We start from the raw sequence: 21,545 nt of genomic DNA, 5'->3' as shown, positions 1-21,545 counted from the left end.
AGACTCCTGTGGCACCAAAGTCTCTTCCAAATTCCAGCCTCATCGGGTCCTAAGGCTCTGGGGTTTTGAATACGGGATAGCTCAGACCCAGATTTGGCCTAGTGGAAAGTAGAGAGTATCTTGTCTATTGGCACATTCACAGAGGCTGGGTACTACCTTGTCTGGGTGGGATTTGAGAGGCAGACAGAGAAACCTCTTCACTTTCCTGTTCTGAGGGTCTGTGACTCAGAGAGAAGGGCTTAGCCTGGGGGCTCAGGCCTTCTCCCAGGACTCCTCAGTGGCTACTGGGAATATTAAAGCTCCTGGCGTAGAGCAGCCTCTCATTAGATCTTAGTTTCCATTGTAGTGTGGCTCCAGTTAACTGACTGGCTCCAGTGAAAGGGTTTAGGATGCCTTGGAATTTAGAAACTCTGTGAGAGTGACTTCCTCCCCTTGGGCCTCAGTTTTCTTATCTGTACCATGAAGGGATTGGACATAAGTTATATATTCACCTTCCTTGGTTCTCTGAGGCTATGGTTGGGCCCAAAATTAGTTCATGAAGTGGGACCGAGGGCCGAGTTCTAGGAGCACAGTCATCTCATCTACCTCCCCTCTTTCTGCAGGAAGCCAGAGAAGGGTATCCAGTATCTGATCGAGCGGGGCTTCCTGTCAGACACACCGGTGGGAGTGGCTCACTTTATCCTGGAACGGAAAGGCCTGAGCCGGCAGATGATAGGGGAATTCCTAGGGAACCGGCAGAAGCAGTTCAACAGAGATGTGTTGGAGTGAGGACCCCAGGATGGGGCAGATCGGGCCAGGGATTCCTGGAAAAGGAGGGCAGGAGGGAGGAAGTGGGCAGCCTGTCCTTTTTGTTCAGATAAACTTTACAAAACAGGATGAAGAGACCTTCCTGCTCCCATACCCCTCTACTTCAAAAACGTCTGATCTCTCTTGGCCCTGTTTCCAAAAGTCCTCTGGGTGGTCCTGCTTGTCCTGTGGCCTGCTTTGGGCCCCAGTTTGCCTATCTCTGAAATCAGCGGGTCAGTGGAAAGGACCCTTAGAACCATGTGTCTGGCCTTGATTTTCTGGGATGGATTCAATTTCAAACATTCCATCCTCGTAAGTACTTGGTAGGGCTATGGGTCCAGATTTTGGAAGTCTGTCAGTGGGGGTGTTTGTCCGTTTGAGCAGGTCAGGGTAGGTCAGAGGTTTTCTGCAGAGGATTTGAGAGTGGCATACCTGCTTCTTTCCTCCTCAGCTGTGTGGTGGATGAGATGGACTTCTCCTCCATGGATTTGGATGATGCACTCCGGAAGTTCCAATCCCATATCCGGGTCCAAGGCGAGGCCCAGAAAGTGGAGCGACTTATCGAAGCCTTCAGGTGTGCCTTTTTCCCATTCCTGAAGCTGCCCTTCCCCCCTTTGGGGGTCAGTGTAGTATGTGTCTACAAGTAACCTCTCTGAGCCTCATACTTTCCTCACCAGAAACTGGAAATCATAAATCCTATCATGCAAGGCAGTTGTGAGGATCAGAGGTAGTGTGCCTAAAGTGTCTAGCTCAGCATCTGGGACATGGGCATCCAATAGGTGACGACAGCATTAGCAACAGCTAATGTTTGTCAAGCACTGGTTTACCAGGTATCAGGTGCTGAGCTGGGCACTTTATGTGATTATTTCACCAAATACTCACAACAACCCTACGAGGTGGGTGCTTCCATTATTATTCCCATTTTGCAGATAAGAAATCAGAAATTTAGAGAGGTTAAGTAATTTGCTCAGTGTCATACAGTAAGAGGTTCAAACCAGGATTTGAACTCAAATGTGTTTGCCTCCATGACCTAATGCCTTTGACTCTTATCCTCTACTGTTAATGCTTTGGGAATCAGGCAGACCTGGACATAACCCGGCTCCACCACTTAGGGGTATCAAGCAGGGAAACAGAAGAGTTGCTGACAACTTGTTTCCCATAATGGGAGAAGGATTTGTCCTATAGTCAGAAAGATCTGGATTTTCATCTTGTCTTCACCATTTACCAACCTTTTACCTTGGGCACGTTACCTCTCCACTTTGGGCCTCATTACTTCCTCTGTAAAATGGGGCTGCTAATAGCTACCTTACAGGATCATGATAGGATTACATGAGACAATGTATGGAGGTCTGTAGGCAGAGCTCTGTAAAAGGTAGTGGTTGTGATTTTATATGCTAGTCTTGGGGAAGCTGAAGAAAGAGGACATACCCAAAAGCCTTGGGAATATTTCTTGGGGGAGAGGGTTGGTGGCACCAGACTGGGGTTGGGGGACGGTGGGTAGGTGAAGATTACTAGTGCCTGACCCTGGCCCTGATCCTGCCCTGCAGCCAGCGGTATTGTGTCTGTAACCCAGCCCTTGTGCGCCAGTTCCGGAACCCAGACACCATCTTCATCCTTGCTTTTGCTATCATCCTCCTCAATACCGACATGTACAGTCCCAGCGTCAAGGCTGAACGCAAGATGAAACTAGATGACTTCATCAAGAACCTGAGAGGTGACCCCAGACATTGCTAGCAGCTTGTCCTGTCCTTCACCTCGGAAGGGAGAGTGGGCAGGGTGGAGGTGGGCTGGGGAAGGAGCGGGGAGATCACACCTCCTCTGTGGAAAATTACCTGTGATGCTCTCTCACTTTCTGCCAAAGCTGGGTATTGCCAGGGCATTCACTTATTAATTCACTCAAATAGTTGTTTGTCCATCTACTCATTCCTGCACCAGATACTCACTGAGAAGGTTCTGGGGTTACAGCAGTGAACATGAGAGATAAAAGCCCTGGCTCTTACAGAGCTTACAGTAATCCACTCAGTCATTTTATGCATCCGTTCACTTATCACTCCTCCCTCTTTCCCTCTCCTTTTTATTTATGCCCATAAAGACTCATTTAAGTATTCTACGTACCCTTTCCTCCATCCATACATTCCTTTATCCACTTGAACACCCAGCCAGCCAGCCAGCCAGCCAGTTGACACTGAGTGCCTCACGTGTGCCAGGCCCTGTGATGGGTGCTAAGGAAACCATAGTCCCTTGCCCCGAGAGAGCTCCTGGTTTGTGGGACAGACTGACATATAGTACCAGATACCCAACACAAGAGAAAAAGCAAACCATGATGTCAGGCCAAAAGCGCAGTCAGACCTCAGAGGAGGGAGAGCCCACCTCCAACACACTTCCTGGAGGAAGCAGTATTTTCATTTTAAGGTGGGCTTTGAAGGCATGGCTAATATGACAGAATAGCAATAGAGGAGGCTTACCTAGTAGTAAGAATAACGAAGGCACAGGGGCACCTGAGTGGCTCAGTCGGTTAAGCATCTGACTTTAGTTCAGGTCATGATCTCCCAGCTCATGGGTTTGAGCCCCACATCGGGCTCTCCCCTCTCAGGGCAGAGCCTGCTTCCAATCCTCTGTCTCCTTCTCTCTCTGAACCCCCCCCCTCAAAAATAAACAAACATCAAAAAACATTAAAAAAAGAATAACAAAGGCAGGAAAAGTTGTTTGAAGAACAATCAAGATGGGGTGGATGATCCAGTTGGGAAGGTCAGTTGGAATCAATATGCAAGGACCTTGAATGCCAGGTAGAAGGTGTCACCTTGACCTTTTTTCTTGGTTTATTGTATTGATGCCAAACCCTGGCTCTCACCAAAGAGCAGCCTCCTAAAAATGGCACATATGCTAGGATTATTTAAACAGAAACGAAAGAGGGAAATAGACATGAGGAAAAACAAACAGATGAGACAAATTGGCTGACCGGCAGGGTTTGCACAGTAGATGGGCTTAAGCTCTCTGGCAGCTGAGGTAAAAAGGCGGTGTGATGAAGCATGTTCCTTTAGCACCTGTGCAGGGAGGAGGCGTGGCATTTCCAAAGGAGAAAACATTTTCTCTAGCAGAAGGTTTGGAGGGAAGAGTGAGTGGGTTTCACTCAGCAGACAGGAGTGAAGAAGGATGGTAGACTTGGGAGGAGGGAGTTAGATCAGAGGCCATCTGGATCTGTCTTCTGGAATCCTGCTGTTAGTCATTCGTTCATTCATTCATTTCATCAATCCTCCCTCCCACCCTACCTGCTTCTCTCTCCTGCTCTTTATTATCCTGCCCTTTCCACGTAACCTCGCTACAGGAACTTTCACATGCTTTTTGTAAACACCAAGTTTTTAATAGCTGTAAATTATTTTATTAAATGGATACACTCAGCTTTACTTAACTGTCCCTCTATTGTGAGAACTTAGGTTGTTTCAAGGTTTTTCCTGTAAGTAGCACTTGTACGCACATCTGTGCGCATACTTCTGAGTAATGCCTTAGGGCAGATTCCTAGAAGAAGAATCATGGAATATTTAGGCTTTTGCCAAACTACCTTCCAAAAACAGTTTTGTTAATATACATGCCCACTTTCCTGCACTCTTACTAACATTTAATGTTAGCTTTGCTAGTTAGAAAGGGGAAAAGTATCTGATTATTTTAATCACAGTGTGCTCTGAGTGGCTTAGAAAAAATCCCCGCCATGGGAAAGAAAGCAACTGGCTATCCAGTTGTTTGGTGAAGGACACCTTTTCCAGTCCAGTCCTGACCAAGGGACCAAAGGTGCCCACTCCCTCCAGTCTCGGCCATTGTTTGCACTCATGCCTGGGTGTGGGGCATTTGGAGGAACCCCTGCCACCCACTCCTCACATTTGTGCAATATGCCCCTGTGTTACTCCCTTACCCAGGGGTTGACAACGGTGAAGACATCCCCCGAGACCTCTTGGTGGGCATCTACCAGCGAATCCAGGGGCGTGAACTGCGGACCAATGATGACCATGTGTCCCAGGTGCAGGCTGTGGAGCGCATGATTGTTGGCAAGAAACCGGTAAGTGCCTGGAGAGGCTGCAGAGGGACGGGGTTTGGGTCTGCTTCTGCCACTGAATGGCAGGTAAGTCAGTACCCCTGACTCTGAGCCCCAGACTCCCCTCTCCAGCTGAATGGAGTAGGCGATAATGCATTCCTCAGCGGGGCGTGGTACAGAGTGAGATGCTCTTATGGGGATGCATCTAGCACATTGCAAGGAACGTGGTGGGTGCTGTATAAATATTGGCATCCTTCTCACCCCCGGTTTTGCCTCTCCATCCCAGGTGAGGAGCCAAGCTAATAGTAAACTGATAACCAAAACCAAGAACACACTGTAGTCTTTTAGTCAACAAGCATTTACAGATGCCTTTCCATAGAGCTGGGCATTTGACTGGGGAGTAGGGACACAGATATGAATCAGACATAGTTTCTGTCCTTAGAGGTATTCACAGGCTGGGAGTGGGGGTGTCAGTGCATCTGCCTTATAGTTAGTCTGAGGGAACATAAAGGATGGAGAGGTCACTTCTGGTCCGGGGAAATCAGAAACACCTTCTTGGAAGAGAAAAGACTAGAACTGGGATTTGGAAGAAGAATGGAATATAAAGCTGGGCAAGAAAGGCATTCTAAACAAAGAGAGCTCCAAGGACAAAGGCAAGCCTAGGCCTTTGTTGCTTAGACTCCTTGTGTCAGAGTAAACTTCCTCTTGAGGTTGGACGATAAGGTGCCAGAGGCCTGAAGTTGGTGTGGCTAGCCTTGATGACATCTATTTCTTCATGCCTATCTAGGTCTTGTCTCTTCCTCACCGTCGACTGGTTTGCTGCTGTCAACTCTACGAGGTGCCAGATCCAAACCGCCCCCAGAGGCTAGGGTTGCATCAGCGGGAAGTCTTCCTCTTCAACGATCTCCTCGTGGTAGGAGCACTGTAGGGGAGGAAATGGAGCGGCGGGGGGAGGGGAGGGTGAACTTGCACCCTGGGTCTATGTGAACCATGTTAACGGCTGGTGGGTGGAGGTGTGGTGGATGACGTGCTTTACCATGTGATGTGTGCAGTCTTGGATAAGGCATAGGCCATCTCTGCCCCTCTTTTACCTTTTGGATCCATTTGGAGGGAGTGACAGCTGCACAGGGGGAGAAAATGTGAGGACCAGAGGAGTTGACAGGCTTACAGTCTGGGAAGTGGTAGGAAATGTCCCTGTTCACCTCAATAGCCCAGAGTGTGGGCTGAAAGGAGGGGAAACCTGTGACCCTGGGGTCCCTCTGAAACCTTCAGGTGGTCAGGATGCTTAAAGTGATTCAAGCTTAAAACCAAGCTCATCACCCTTGTAGACGTGCATCTTTTAGAGCTGGGACTCTTAAGGACTCTGCTGGTACAAGAGACTTTCAGGGTCTCTTGTCCAATCTCTTACCTGAAACCAACTTCCTGCATGGCCCCCTGCTTGCATGACTGTGGAGACAGAAGGGTGCCTTCCTCTAAGGCAGCCAGTTTCCTGGTTAGACAGCTCTGATTGACAGAATCTGTTTCCCAATGGGGTTCCTCCAATCATCTTCCCTGGGCCCTTGGGATCACAGAGAATGAGTGTTCTCCTGCTCTGAGACAGCTCTTCAGTGATTTGAGGACAGTGAGCTATCTTCCCCCCTTATCCCCGTGATCTTCAGTTCTTTAGAACAGGGTCTCTCGATCTCACCACTATTGACATTTGGGGAGGGATAACTCTTTGTTGTAGGGGCTAGCCTGTGCATTGGAGTGTATTTAGCATCATCCCTGGTGTCTACCTGCTAGATGCCAGTAGCGCTCCTTCAACCAAAACTGTTTCCAGTCATTGCTAGATGTCCCCTGGGGTTCCAAGTCACACCTAGTTGAGAATTACTGCTTTATTTTTTTCTAATGTTTATTCATTTTTTTTGAGGGGGGGAAGGGGCAGAGAGAGAGGGAGACACAGAATCTGAAGCAGGCTCCAGACTCTGAGCTGTCAGCACAGAGCCTGACGTGGGGCTCGAACTCATGAGCTATGAGATCATGACCTGAGCTGAAGTTGGACGTTTAACCGACTGAGCCACCCAGGCGCCCCGAGTATTGCTGCTTTAGATGAAGCCTCTCCAATGCCTTCACTAAGCCTTAATTCCCTCCTCTGTGAAATGGGGCTAATCCCTATTTCATAAGGTTGTCATGAGGATGGAGTTAAGAAGTCAGAAGTGGAATAGCCTAACCCAGAGGAGTGCCAGGCCCACACGGGTGCTGTGTAAATGTTTCAGCACCTGTCATGCACTGACACCTGTGCGTGTCCAGCCCCATGCTGGGCACTGGGTTCACAGAGATGAGTGAAAGTCAGTCCTCATTCTCGGGAGCTCACAGTCCAAAGGACTAAGAAAATGCTCTGCATAACCATGCACTATAACCCATCCTGAAATCAAGTAATTTGCTTTTAAACACCACTTTGTAGACTGTCTGACGTGTTCACAACCTCCGGTTGTCGAATCCAGAGTGCCCAAGTACTTGATAAAGACCTTGGGCTATTGAGAGGGAGACTCATTAACTCTAGACGTTGGTTCATTGGCATTTGCCACAGGTTGCGGGGTTCTACCGAGGTGGCCAAGAAACAGGACAATCAGACTCTTCGTGGTGCTTCTGGTCCAGCAGGGGGCGATCACACCCGCAGAGCGTTCACCTAAAGCCTGGTGGTGAAAGGCACTGAAGCAGCACTCTGGAAGCTCAGAAAAGGGGGCAGGGTGGGGGAGTCTGTGTGAGGTATTAGATAGAACAGGCTTTCTGGGGAGCATTCAGTTACTTCCTATAAAAATCGCAAATGTCCGTTGCGCATTGTCATTACATCAGGAACTTGCGTTTTCTCCCATCTCTCCTGTTCTGCTCCTCAAGCTTCAGTTCTCCCCAACTTGTGGGTATGTGTGTTTGTGTGTATATGTCTTTCAGTGGCGGTGGGAGGGGAGGGTGGCTATGAGAAATAGGTGTCATGTGGAAATTCCCTACCCCAAACCCTGCCTCTTGTCTTTTTCCCACCCCCTGCCAAAGGTCACCAAAATTTTCCAGAAGAAGAAGATCTTGGTGACGTACAGCTTCCGTCAGTCCTTTCCTCTGGTGGAAATGCACATGCAGCTCTTCCAGAATTCATGTGAGTCCCTACTTGGATCCCAGCATCCCCAAAGTCTATGCCGTGGCCCCCGTGTTCATCCTTCATCCATACCAACCTCCAGTTTTTGGAGTCCTTTACAACTGGACTAAGGTCTCCAAAGCACCTACTTGGTCCCGGGATGCAGGGTAGGCTAGGGTGGAGTATGATTTGGGTCTGTGCCCTGGGGGTCTGGCAGAGAACCGTGGTGTGTATGTTTTCTGGTGGGCCAAAGAGATGGTGATCACGCTGCGCTTTGAAGGACTGAGCCAGAGGAGCTCTGTCAGGTGGCAACAGAAGCAATGTGAGTAGAGACAGAGGTGTGAAGGCAGGGGTTGGAGAGAGTCAGAGTGCAGTTTGCCTTTCTATCTGGAGTAGAGGGAGTAACAGGGCCATGACTGCCAAGATTTTGGGGACCTTGGGGGGCAAAAGGGAAGCCACTGAGGATGCTGAGCAGAGAAGAGGCTGGATTGGAGTTGAAGAGTAGAAAAACTCATTCATGTATGAGCCACCTTGCTTCAGTGCTGACAGGGGTGCCCGACCTCCCCTTTCCCCCACCAGACTACCAGTTTGGGATCAAGTTGCTGTCTGCAGTACCTGGCGGGGAGCGCAAAGTCCTCATCATCTTCAATGCCCCCAGCCTCCAGGACCGGCTGCGCTTCACATCCGACTTGCGCGAGTCCATTGCCGAGGTGCAGGAGATGGAGAAATACCGCGTGGAGTGTGAGTACCCAGCTGTACCTCTTGTCCCTTTTCCTGATACGATCCCCCCCCCCCCCGACACCAAGAATCCTGTCCTCTGAGAATCTCAGAGTTGAGGGTTAGCTTGTCCAACCTTCCTACCCCCATTCTAGGAACTTTTCAGCTTCTGCTTGAATACCTTCAGGGACAAGAGGCTCGTTACCTCTGAACTTCAGATAATTATTCCAAGCCCTGATTAGGAGCCAGCTCTTCCTTCTATTGAAAGACAGCAGGGAGAAGCATCAGGGTATTGGAGGTAGGACTCTAGTTTCAGATCCCAGATATGCTACTTATTATATAGGTAAGCTGGGGTGAGTTGCCTGACTCCCTGATCCCCCAGTTTCTTCATACATGACATTGGGATGATGAAATATCCTTACAGAGTTGTGGAGATTTAATGAGGCAAGGTAGAAGAGATGTCCTACATGTTAGTAGGACCCTGGCACTGAACATCCTAGTTGTCCAAAAAAGGTGATCCCTCTTCCCAGCCCCCCTCCCCTTTCCTGTCCTTTTCCCACACTCCATTTCCTGAGCTGAGTCCCCATCACCCATCCTTCTGGCCCCCAGAGACCACGCCAAGTCGTTTTAAGCATATATAATGGGAAAAGAGTGATTACGTCTAATTTTACTCAATGCCCTCCAAGCTTTCTCTTCTCCAGGCTAAGCAGTCACAGTTAAGTAACATGATGTTGAGGAGAAAGAGATAGGCAGACACAGAGAGAGAAACTGAGGCAGCTGACAGCTGCTCAGTGAGCCCTTCACGGTTCCAGGGTCTGCTCCACTCAGCAAAGCAAGGTCCGCACATTTCAGTTCACCAGATCCTTGAGACCCAGGGGACATTCAGAGAGGGGTGAGCATACCAAGATGAGGGGAAGGCAACAGGCAAAAGTCTCCATGACCTCCTCAGGGAGGTGAAGGGGGGCGTTGTAAGGAGGCTAGAGAGCATAGGCTTTGGACTCTGGCAGACCTGCTTCCAGAATATCAGCTCCCCACCGCCCCCCCCCCATTTCCAGCTGTATGACCCCAGGCCAGCTTTATGACTTTTTGGATTCTCAGTTTCTTCCTCTGAAAATGTGGATGATGATCCTTCCCTCTGAACTGTTGTGAGATTAAGCGAGATCAAGTACACATAGCTCCCAGAAGACTGCTGGCATATAATAGAGGATTCCATTCCTGTTGGTTTCCTGCTCCTGTCCTTCCTGGAGCCCTCTGCTCTGGAGCAAGATAGCTGAGAACTGAGCTGACTTTGGAAGGATTGCCCTTTGCCATAGACTAGAAGGGCCTTCCTGCCCCTGCTGTGACCAGCCAGCCACTGTGAAGCTCTGTTTTGAAGGGCAGGGGTGGTTTGGGAGACCAGACTGAGAGTGGGCAGGGGAGGGGGGAGCAAGAAGGGTGAGAGGAAGGGGAGAGGAGCAGGAGGAGCAGGCAGAGAGGGACAGAGGGAAAACCCAGCCAGAGGAGATGGTGTGAAACAGGGTGGGCGCCGTGGGGGGGGCTTCAGAGATGGAACTGAGGTTTTGGGGGAATGTGCCGTCTGTCCAGGGGGCAAAGCAGAAGGCCTGGGGACAGAACAGGCAAGAATGGGGAAGGTTGCTGGAGGGCTGGGATTAGCCAATTGGCCTTTCACTCCTGTTCCTGACCTTATCTCCCCATCTCCCCCACAACTACCCAGCGGAGCTAGAGAAGCAGAAAGGTATGATGCGGCCTAATGCCTCACAGCCCGGAGGGGCCAAGGACTCAGTGAATGGCACGCTGGCCCGCAGCAGCCTGGAGGACACGTATGGGGCAGGCGATGGGCTCAAACGGGGCGCACTCAGCAGTTCTCTGCGAGACCTCTCCGATGCAGGCAAGTCTTTGGGGCCCCTGCCCTGGCTGGGGAGATGTGGGACCGGGTGTCCTCTCTGCCTCCTATCACTGACCGCCAGCCTCTCCTGCACCCACCACACCTGCACACACCCGGCCTTTATCCAGAGCCCTGGGCACTGTGCCGCAGGGGGCCTGGGAGCCAGGTCAGATCAGGTGGAGCCCAGAGTTTGGGCCAGGGAGTGTGAAGTGGGGCCACAGTCAGCCCCTCTCTCTCTCTCTCACTGCTCCACCTCTCCTGTCTTTCCTCTTCTATCTCTCCAGCACCACCTCTCCTCCTTCGCCATCTTTTCCTCCTCTCACTCCTCCTCCTCCACCTCTCCTCCTCCCCACCTTCCCCTCTTCAACGGGGGAAAGGGAATAGGGGTGTCTGTCCCCGGGAGGGGCCCAGGCCTGGTGCCCAGCTCTGGAGCCCAGCAGGGTGGGGAGGGGGGGTTGCTGCTCTGACGCTGGGCTCCTTGCTTGTGGGTGCAGGGAAGCGGGGGCGGCGTAACAGCGTGGGATCGCTGGACAGCACCATCGAAGTAAGTGCCAGCTCCTGCCCCACTCATCCTCTGCATGAACCCTGCCCTGCCATGGAGCCCCAGAGGAGGAGGGGACCTGATGCTTTCCCCTCTTCCTTGATGGGAACCTCGAGGCTGCCTCTCCCAGCCAACCACTTTCTCCATCTGTCCTCAACTCTGTCTGTCCTCACTCTGCCTGTCTCTCAGTCTGTCTTCCACTCTCCCTAGCCCCTCTCAACCCCAGGGCCAACTCTGAGTTGAGATGCCCTTGGAGTTGGACCGTGAGAAGCTCTCACCTCCAAGTCCTGCTCTTTGAGCCTGAGCAAGTCACTCTGTGCCTCTGGGCCTAACATTCTCCCTGCCTGCAAAATGGGGATGAGGAGGAGGTACTACTAATTCTTCCTCTCCCAGCAGAGGCTCAGATGAGATAGTGGATGTGACAGAGGAGCTCTGCAAGCTGGGGAGCTCCATGTACAAGTACAGGACCATTAAACTGGTTTTCATTATGCCATGGGGGTTCCTGTCTCCCCAGTTCCAGCCCTCAGGGACCGGGTGGAGTTTAGGGTTGGGGGTTTAGGAAGTCTAGACTGGCCTGACTTTCCCCCCTCCCCGCTTCCAGGGGTCTGTTATTAGCAGTCCACGCCCTCACCAGAGGATGCCACCTCCGCCCCCACCCCCGCCGCCAGAGGAGTACAAGAGCCAGAGACCGGTCTCCAACTCCTCATCTTTCCTGGGCTCCCTGTTTGGAAGCAAGCGGGGCAAGGGGCCCTTCCAGATGCCACCACCGCCAACAGGCCAGGCTTCTGCCTCCTCTTCATCTGCTTCTTCCACCCACCACCACCACCACCACCACCACCATGGTCACAGCCACGGTGGCCTGGGGGTGCTGCCTGATGGGCAGTCCAAGCTCCAGGCCCTGCATGCCCAGTATTGCCAAGGACCAGGCCCTGCCCCGCCACCCTACCTCCCACCCCAGCAACCCCCTCTCCCCCCACCTCCTCAGCAGCCCCCGCCCCTGCCCCAGCTGGGCTCCATTCCACCACCTCCCGCCTCAGCCCCACCTGTGGGGCCACACCGCCACTTCCATGCCCATGGCCCAGTCCCAGGCCCCCAGCACTATACTTTGGGCCGGCCAGGCAGGGCTCCCAGACGGGGGGCTGGAGGACACCCTCAGTTTGCTCCACATGGCCGCCACCCCCTGCACCAGCCCACATCCCCATTGCCCCTGTACAGTCCTGCCCCCCAGCACCCTCCAGCCCACAAACAGGGCCCTAAGCACTTCATCTTCAGCCACCACCCACAGATGATGCCAGCAGCAGGGGCCACAGGGGGCCCTGGATCCCGGCCACCAGGAGGCTCCTATTCCCACCCTCACCACCCCCAGTCACCCTTGTCACCGCACTCACCCATTCCACCCCACCCTTCCTACCCACCCCTGCCCCCCCCCTCACCCCATACCCCACACTCACCCCTGCCACCCACCTCCCCCCATGGCCCGCTGCACGCCTCTGGGCCCCCTGGCACAGCCAACCCACCCAGTGCAAACCCCAAGGCCAAGCCAAGCCGGATCAGCACCGTGGTCTGATGAACAGAGGGAGTGAGCTGGGGCCCAGGGAGGTCTGGGGAATCCACAAGAGGTTCCCAGTTTTTCCAAAATATATATACACATAAAGATGTCCTCCTCCCCACTTCTTCCCTGCCTCGGGACCCCTCCTCTAACCCTCAACAGTTGCCATGGGGTTTCCTTCCAGATTGAAGGATCCTTGCCACCTGAAGCCTGGATGAAGGGCTCTCAAGCTCTGGGGAGTGGTGAGGACCTTTTGGAGATCCTCCTCCTCTTTTCCCTGTCTCCATCCCACCCCCATCCCCAAGGTGACCTCAGACTTCTGGGCCAGTGTGAGCGCCCATCAGCTCTGGCTGGTAGAGAAGGGCAGGCAGGTGTCAGGAGCAGTAAAGGGTGGAGGCTTCCCCAGAGCACCTCTAGCCACATGGGGCTAGGAGGGAGCTCTGTAGAGTTGTGGCCAAACCTCGGCTGACTCGGCCCTCTCTCAGACCTCAGGGCCTGACTAAACTCCTTCATGTGTCTCTCAACCTGCCAGAGGAACAGGGCTGTCAGTGCACTCGGTGGGTCCCCACTAATGCTGGCCCCCAAATGGGCAGTGCTTCCTCTCCAGAGCCAGCCTCTGTCCTCTCTCCAGTGGGCCCCCGCCCAGACCACTTCAGCTTCAGGACCTTGCCTCTCACGGCAATGTTCTTACCCTGATAAAAGTCCAGACAGGTTTGGGGGGGGGTGCTCAGGTCTGGGATGAGAAGGGCACTGCCCTCCCTCACCCATATTGCATGCCCTCCCATTCCCTTACACCGACCCCTCCTACAACTGAAGACAATGCACTTTACAGATCTTGCCCACATACACCTCGCTGGAGCAGGGCACCCAGCATCAGCCCTGGGGAGAGACGCTCCCAGAGGGCCACCATAAGCCCAAGATGTCCTTCCTGAGGCAGATTGAAGCCATCAGAGCAGGGGCTGGGAGCCAGGATGCCTGAGTCCTTCTGTCCGTCAAAATCTCTGCTGCCTCTCCAGCCCCCTTTACAGCCCTGTTTATTTATTATAAATATATTTTTTACAAGCCCCAGCTCCTCTTCTTGCCCCGCACATCCAGCTCCTTTCTCAGCTCCTGCCTCCCTCTCCCCCCTCTACCATGGGCTGCAGTACAGACAGACAGACCCTGGCTGTATAAAGGTCCAGGGACCCAGGGGCTTGGGGGTGGGGGAGGGCAGCAGTGGGAGGGGCTGTATGGAGAGGAGCTGGGGTTCAGGCATTGTCTTTTTTCCTCCTTGTATATAAGAATGTATATTTGATGCCTCATAAAAGACCTTGTGCTCACCTCCCGCCTCTGCCTCCTACTTATGCCCCCTCCCCCAGGGTGGAGCCCCTGGAGAGAGAAGCCTTAGCCCAGGGAGGTGAGGAGCTAATGGTAGCAGCTCAGGCAACTGGGTGGGTGAGATGCTTTGGTTGGGTGGGAGGTGGGGATGAGGGAGATTTCCCTCTCTCAGCTCCTTAATGGACCACAGCGGCAAGGGTGTGGGCTTTGGAGTTGATCCAGTTCCAGTCCTGAGGTTTTCCCTTCTGAGGCACACACACTCAGGAGAAGCACCCTCTGGGTCTCAGTTTTCTTGATTTAAACCTTGAGGTGATAAAGCCGTTGCCACATGGAGTAGCGATGATGACATGGCGGTAATGGATATCAAGCAGACAGCATGGAGTAGGTGCTTGGGGAGGTTAGTTCCCTGCTCTTCCTTTCACAGGTGGGATACTTCCTTCTGCTCTTGTGCCATCTGTGCTTACCCTTCTTGTGGCTGCCTGGTTTTGCCCTGGGGCCCTCCCCACTGCCCAAGGCTGGCCATGTTTCTGTCCTTGAGGGTAGGGGGGTAGGTGACCTGGGCCAGGAAGCCAGGGGCTGGATACATCATAAGAGCTCTTTTGTGTATATACTTATGTTGTTAGATAGCAAATAGCTGGATTCTCTTTAGTTTACACGGGAGGACACAAGTCCAGAGAAGGGAAGGGTCTTTTCCAAGGCCACACAGCAAGTCAAGATGGGGGTTCCTGATTTCCAGGCCAGTCCCCCCAAACTGCCTCCCTATGAAATGAACATGTTTCCAGCCCCACAAGTTATGTCCTGGGTCTTGGGATAGCCCAGTAGGAGTGGGGCAGAGCACTGGCTCTTGGTTAGGGTCAGCAGGGTCCCCAGAAGCAGCAGTCAGTAAATATGTTTGGTGCTTTCTTAGAGTCTGGAATAGCATCTAAGAGGGAATGGTTTGTATGGCCCCACTCTTTAGCAGCTTGGACCGAGGCCTTTGTTTTCTTCTTCATATGCACATTTGAGTGAGAGAAGCAGCTGGGGCCATGTAACCATTTGATGCCGCCTCCAGGACCCAACCTGAGCGTTGGAAGAGCTTAGATGTGGAGGTTTCAGAATGAAATCCAATGAGCATTTTTTAAAAAAATTTGTTTTAAGTTTATGTATTTATTTTGAGGGAGACAGAGACAGTGCAAGTGGGGAGGGGCAGAGAGAGGGAGAGAGAGAATCCGAAGCAGGCTCTTGTGCTGCAGAGTCAGCCACAGTCATGAAACTGTGAGATCATGACCTGAGCCAAAAGCAAGAGTCGGACACGTAACCAACTAAGCCACCCAGGTGCCCAGGTGCTCCAGCATTTTTTTTTCTTTTTCTCTTCCTTCCTCTCTCTTCTTTTCTTTTCTTTTCTTTTCTTTTCTTTTCTTTTCTTTTCTTTTCTTTTCTTTTCTTTTCTTTTCTTTTCTTTCTTTCTTTCTTTCTTTCTTTCTTTCTTTCTTTCTTTCTTTCTTTCTTTCTTTCTTTCTTTCTTTCTTTCTTTCTCTTTGGTTTCTTCCCTGGTGGACCAAGCTGGACTGCCTTTAGTCACGCCCCATTCTCCCACCTTCAACTTCATGCTGGTTTTGTCTTCCCAAAGCTTAGCTTTTAGCACTCAAATCCTGGCTCAGTCACAGACTTGACTGTGTTGCCTTTGGCAAGTCACCTAGACTCTCAGAGCCTGGTCTTCCACCTGTGAAATAGAATAATAATCTCACAGGGAAATTGTTAACAGATGCATATGAAATGCCTCCCTCCTGCCAGACGCACAGTAAGCTGTTCTCTGCCACCTACAGAAACGAAAGCAAACTCCTTGTCTTGACATTGGAGGTCCTCCACCGCATGGCCCCAACCAATCTCCTAATCCTCATTCCTCGCCCACACTTTGACCACCCACTCACTGTTCCCTGAAAAGGCCTGTGTGTAATTTTCAGACTCTATTTTACCTGTGCCTTCCTGCTCCCTGCCCCACCCCCAGAAAAGGTGCCCCCCCCCAATATCTCTGGTTTTCTCACTGTTGTTAGATGAGCTTAAAAGACCCATCCCTTACAAAGTGTGCCCTTGATCATGTCCTCTGAGATCCTTCATGTCATTACCTTTCTTCCTCACCAGGCCTCAAGGGTGACAATGGTCTGAATCATCTCTGTCCAGAGCATTGCACAGCATAGATGACCCTGAAATTTTGTTGATTTGAATGAATAGTTCTTTCCAAGCTAAATCTTAGGTATCTTTGCATTGGTTAGCTTATTGATTGGTGCAACCTCTTTACCAAGCTTTTGGTCCCCCTGGGACCTCCTCATGCCTCCTCCAGATATTTCTGATGTTCCCCCCTCCACCCTTCACTGGACTGTCCCTGCCCCGCCCTCTCCCACTTCCCGGCACCTCACCATCCAGACTGTGGAGGGGTACTTTGGCTCCTTACCTCCCCATTTCTGTGAGGGCCTGAAGACAAGAAGCCTAGTGGCTATCCGACTTTCAAAGGTCCTACTGCCAGTCTCTTTGGGGACGTAGATGGGGAGGGACAACACATAACAAAGGACAAAGGTCCTAGACTCTCACAGAGTCTTTGTCCTAGACCAGTGCTGTCCAATAAGTCTGTGATGATGGAAATGTCCTATATTTGTGCTGTCCAGTACAGTAACCCCTAGCACATGTGGCTACTGGGTACTTGGGATGTGGCTAGTGCCACTGAGGAACTGAATTTTTAAATTTAAATTTAAATAGCCACATGTAGGTAGTGGCTACCATATTAGTTCAGGACAAGACCCTCAGGGATGTACATTGGGATGATGTCCCTGGGGATAATGTCCATGCAATAGGTACAGTCCCTGAAGGGAGCACAGCACGTGTGGGGGGAGCAAAGAAGGGAAAAATCCAACTTGGGGTCGGCGTGGGTGATTGGTGGGCAAGGAGGGAACTGCCCTATTATCTGTGTCTTGAAAGGTGAGTGGCATGGGTGGGGACGCCTGGCTGGCTCAGTTGGAAGAACATGGGACGCTTGATCTCAGGGTCGTGAGTTTGAACCCCATGTTGGGTGTAGAGATTACGTAAATAAAAACTTAAAAAGAAAGAAAGAAAAGAAAAGTGAGTAGGAGTTATCCTGGTAAAGAAGGGCATGTGTCAGAGGGAGCAGTGTGTACAAAGGCCTGTGAGTGTGTGATGTATGTGAGTGTGTGATGTGTTTGTGGCATACTGAGAACGGAATGGGAGAGGGAAGCCCAGGTGGTAGGCATAGCATATCCCAAAGCACAGAGGCTGGCAGTCAGTGTACCCTCACTCCTCTGTTGCCAACCGGTTTTTTTCACCAGAGCCTCATGAGGACCTGAAGTAAGAGCCCAGGGATACATTAGCCTGTATAGTGTCCCCACTGTAAAGTTACTGTTTTTCCCTTTGTAATAAATGAGAAACTTGTGGAGAGCTACATTGAGATTATGCAAATATCCTGTTCTCCTCGAACTTTCACTCACAGGTTTTAGTATTCAATGACAATTCTCCAAGTTGCCAAATGGTGATTTTCAAACGCCACCATTCCTTTGACATGGATTAGTTGGCTCTCCACTATAAGGGAAAGCTTTCCCTTCTTCTACATGTATTTGTTTATCTCCTCATGGACTTTTGGTTGTCTATTGTATTCAGTGGGTTATAACACATTAATATTTGATGTTCAAAAATGCCCCAGATGTGGCCAGCAGGAGGCCCTCCAAGCTGGCTCCTATATCCTCTTGGCCAGTCTCCAACTTTCTTTGAGCATTTCCTAATCTTCTGGCACCACAAAATGCTCCAGGCCCATCATGTACTTTCCCTGCCCCAGTCTTGGAATAAGCCACTTTACCCAAGGAGCCCTGGTCCTTTTTAGTGGAGAATGGCATTTGGGAACCAAGATTTGGGCCAAGATTTTAGGGTTATAGGTGTGTTTTAAGAGTTTACTTTTTTACTTGGAAAAAGTCTGAGCATCTGTCGATGATTTTCTTACTCCATCCTTCCTTTAAGGAAAAGCTTTCCCCTTTCCCTCATTTTATTTATGTATATCAGTGTGGAGTCATGAATTTTTATTTCACTCTTCAATGAATTATAATCCACTATCATAATTCATTTGGAATTATCATTATTTTGAATATATATTATGTGTATGTATGTATCCATGAGTTCACACAGATACCTTGATGCCTTTAGGAGGCTCTTTTAATAATCCAGGCTAGAGATAATAAATGGCTCTCAGGGGGATAGAAGATTAGAAAATGGCATGAGAAGGGGATGGATGGATTCCACAGCTATTTAGTTAGAACTCACAGTTCATACCTACATCACTAGAAGGGACCCTATTTTACAAATCAAAAAAGTGAGGTACAAAGTCACTCTCATCCTGTTCATCCAGAAAACCTGGATTGGATGAGTGTGGTCGAGAGCCCAGCCAAGGCTCCAATCACTGCCCTGCACCAGCTCCATGCCAGACTCTCTCTCCAGGTGGGTAGGTGAGGCCAACCTAGCCCCCAGCCCAGGGTGGGCTCCCTGATGCTTCCCAATTCTTAACTCTGCAGTTCCCAGATGGAGATTTATCTCCAGCAAGACCCAAAGGTTGGGAAAGGAACCCGTTTCCTGAGCACTTTATTGGGCCTGGGGGTGGGTGGGTGTGGGGAGCACCATCTGAGACTTTTACAGCAGTCAGAGAGACCTGGGTTTGAATTCTGGGTCTTCCACTTACTAGCCATATGACTTGGTAAGCTTCCCTGAGCTTCAGTCCCCTTATCTGTAAAACAAGGATAACAATACCAATGTCATAGCAGTCGGCCCTTGATGAACGGCAGTTATCATTATCTCTCATCTTCATAACTGCCCTGTGAGGAAAGGATTATAGAGCCTCATTGGATAAGTGAGAAAATAAAGGCTACAGGAAATGAGGTACTTTGCAGATCTCAGTTGGTAAATGTCAGCTTCAGGAAAGCAGGGACCATGTCTGTCTTGGTCACCATTATATTCTCAGGCCCAGAAAAGTGCCTGGTGCATAAGAGGAATTTAATAAATATTTGTGAATGAATGAATTAGATCTGACTGGCTTCAAAGACTCTATGCAATTTCCATTTGCCCTTCTGGGATGGTGGGGATGGTGTCTGGGCTAAGGACCTCAGAGAAGGCTGAGCTAGGACCCCAAACCTGGTCTCCTGACTCCTGATTCATGTTATTTGCCCTTCAATGAGCTGCATCTAGATGGAAAAGCTGAACTTCCTTTAGCCTAGGATTTGGCACATCTCCCACCTTCTGCATTCTCCTTACCCTTCTCCTGCCCCATCCTATTCCTGGTGAGAAAAATAATAGGAAGAACATTTGACCAGGAGGTAGCAACTTCCTGTGTAACAGTGGCCAAGTTGTTTAATCTTTCTAGAATTTAGTTCCTCATCTATAGAATGGGTAAATTGACCTACATCTTTCCCAGGACAAAGGTTAAGGGAAATTGCAAAGATTAATAATAATTGAAATAATTAGGCCTATCTGACCCTAGGGTGTGAGCGCCTACTGGTGTGCACCGCTCTACAGATAGGATGTCTTTAGCTCAGTCCTGAAGTAGGCAGAATAATGTACCTAACTGGGACACGGTATATGATTAGGAATGGTTAACTGTTCCCTGCTTCAAACATATTTAAGCTTATAACAGATGTTTAATATACACAGAAAGTGTTTGCAAAGAGTATGTATTATTTTAGTCAATATATACTAAGGATGCTCAAAAATATACATTCATTTTTCTTTTGTTTACTCAACATTTACTGCTTACCATGCCAAGTGCTAAGGATGTATAAAGCCACATGGTCCCTGCCCTTAAGGAATTCAATCTAATGGGGGAACACAAAATAAGCACTTACACAAGTACTCTAATGTGTGAATAGTAGGTGTCCAAACTGTATGCAATAGGCCCACAATCATGTATAGCATAATCCTCAAATGCAACAGATGCCTGATGTGTGGGCAAAGTACTGGTTTGATGCATGCAACTGGTTAGTTGCCATAAACCTATTCGTAAACTGCTCAATGAACATGCACACAATAGTAGATATACACATGGCAGGTACTCAAATGCATATGACAGGGCTATACACAATAAATACAACCCATGTACACAATGTTTGATAAGTACACTCTAGGCTTACAAATGGTAGGTGTTTCATACAGTAGGCATTAGTAGGCGATAAATATGTTGTTGCTAAACATCCAACAGTTAAAATATATATACACTTAGGCTTATTTTATAGGAGTACCTTCCACAAATGTGTACACAATAAAAGTGCATACAGAACATTTGAAAGTGTTCATTAAAATGCTGACGGACAATGACTCTTTGGGGGGTATGAATGGAAGCCCCATCTCTGAGAGGCCTCTACACATAATCTTGGATGAAATAAATATTTCCTTTCTCTCCTTGGGAGCCAGGATTCCAAAAATCCGTAATTCCCAGGGGGTAAGCAACATCTTGTCTTCCTTCTTTCAAAGCCCCAGCGGTGTCAGCGCCTAGAGCTGGGAACTCCCACGTCTCCCTCAACCTGCATGCCAGCAGGCACCCAGAGCCGCCTTCTGAGGCCCACACCGGAAAGACCCTGGAGAAGAAAATGTTGGGGCGGGGCTCGCGCCAGGGCTGAGGTCATAAAGGGGAGAGCCAATTTGGACCCACCACCCACTAACGCCAGCTCCTCTTCCGGTCTCTCTTCATAACGCGCATGCGCATCACTGGCCTTTAAACGTGCGCCTCCGGTCTACCGGAAAAAGGTCCCGACAGTTGAATTGCTTTGCTCGTCCGCCACCGTGGTGGACTATTTGCTCTCAGTCTGGGAGGTACTTTTGCGTCCCTGCTTGCAAATAGGGAACCCATGCCTGCAGATTCAGCTAGGTCTCCATGGGATGAAAGTTTCTTAGAGCTTGGCCTCATGCAAGGTATACGAGGCTCGGAGGGACACACCGCGGAGGGATCTGGTTTGTTGTGGTGAGGGGAGGGGGGAGGAGACGCTGACAAACCAAGATGGCGGCGGCGGCGCCGAAGGCCGCGGCGGCTGGGAGGTAACTGTAGTGGTGAAGGCTGCGGTAGTTGGGAGGCAGCGGCAGAGTTTGGAAGGAACGAGGCAGGACGAAGAGGCGGTAGCAGTAGCGCCAGCTTGAGCCTCTCAGAGCGTGGCAGCTACACGCCCCCCAAGGCCCTCGGCGGGCGGCGGCCGCCCCGCTTAGGGCCTAGTCCCCGAGCAGTGCCTCGGCTTCATACCGCGGTGTCCGCCATGAGTCCTTAAGGGCGGTCCGAGCCCTCCAAGTCCTAGGGCCCACCATGGAGCCGGGGTCCGACGACTTCCTACCGCCGCCGGAGTGCCCGGTGTTCGAGCCTAGCTGGGCCGAGTTCCGAGACCCTCTTGGCTACATCGCGAAAATCCGGCCCATCGCCGAGAAGTCGGGCATTTGCAAGATCCGCCCACCCGCGGTAAGTCCCGGGATCCGTGGTCGCCGGCGGCGAGGCCAGGGATGAAGAACTAGCGTAGCTGGTGGAGAACTCTGGGGCGGAGGGCAGCTCGAGGTGTGGAGAAATGGGGGTGGCTGGGACCGTTGTGGATGTGGCGCGGGTCGGAGAAAGGA

At 50.8% G+C, this 21,545-nt stretch overlaps 2 protein-coding genes across 23 annotated transcripts in view; both read left to right on the top strand.

Annotated features, from left to right (window-relative positions):
- IQSEC2 (IQ motif and Sec7 domain ArfGEF 2) overlaps window positions 1-13,934 on the top strand; it is a 77,577-nt gene extending 63,643 nt beyond the window's left edge. For 4 of the 5 annotated variants that reach the window (XM_019823838.3, XM_023248845.2, XM_006943747.4 and 1 more), the window contains 10 exons: window positions 603-764; window positions 1,238-1,360; window positions 2,334-2,500; window positions 4,698-4,837; window positions 5,601-5,726; window positions 7,844-7,943; window positions 8,502-8,663; window positions 10,354-10,527; window positions 11,019-11,068; window positions 11,667-13,934. In XM_019823838.3, the coding sequence (XP_019679397.2) occupies window positions 603-764; window positions 1,238-1,360; window positions 2,334-2,500; window positions 4,698-4,837; window positions 5,601-5,726; window positions 7,844-7,943; window positions 8,502-8,663; window positions 10,354-10,527; window positions 11,019-11,068; window positions 11,667-12,632 (2,170 nt within the window). In that variant the 3' untranslated portion in view covers window positions 12,633-13,934. The remainder of the gene's footprint in view (window positions 1-602; window positions 765-1,237; window positions 1,361-2,333; window positions 2,501-4,697; window positions 4,838-5,600; window positions 5,727-7,843; window positions 7,944-8,501; window positions 8,664-10,353; window positions 10,528-11,018; window positions 11,069-11,666) is intronic. The other variant, XM_019823839.3, reaches the window with a different exon arrangement.
- A 6,800-nt stretch (window positions 13,935-20,734) lies between these two features.
- The window catches only part of KDM5C (lysine demethylase 5C), a 34,792-nt gene continuing 33,981 nt past the window's right edge, over window positions 20,735-21,545 (top strand). For 6 of the 18 annotated variants that reach the window (XM_023249340.2, XM_023249338.2, XM_045051352.1 and 3 more), the window contains exon 1: window positions 20,737-21,393. In XM_023249340.2, the coding sequence (XP_023105108.1) occupies window positions 21,244-21,393 (150 nt within the window). In that variant the 5' untranslated portion in view covers window positions 20,737-21,243. Of the gene's footprint in view, window positions 21,394-21,545 lie in introns of all 18 variants that reach the window. The other 12 variants (XM_023249343.2, XM_023249341.2, XM_023249344.2 and 9 more) reach the window with 3 other exon arrangements.

The sequence above is a fragment of the Felis catus genome, chromosome X (assembly GCF_018350175.1).
Source record: "Felis catus isolate Fca126 chromosome X, F.catus_Fca126_mat1.0, whole genome shotgun sequence".
Classification (NCBI taxonomy): Eukaryota; Metazoa; Chordata; class Mammalia; order Carnivora; family Felidae; genus Felis; species Felis catus.
Note: the sequence above shows the minus strand (reverse complement) of the source record. Positions and strands in the feature narration are given on the sequence as shown.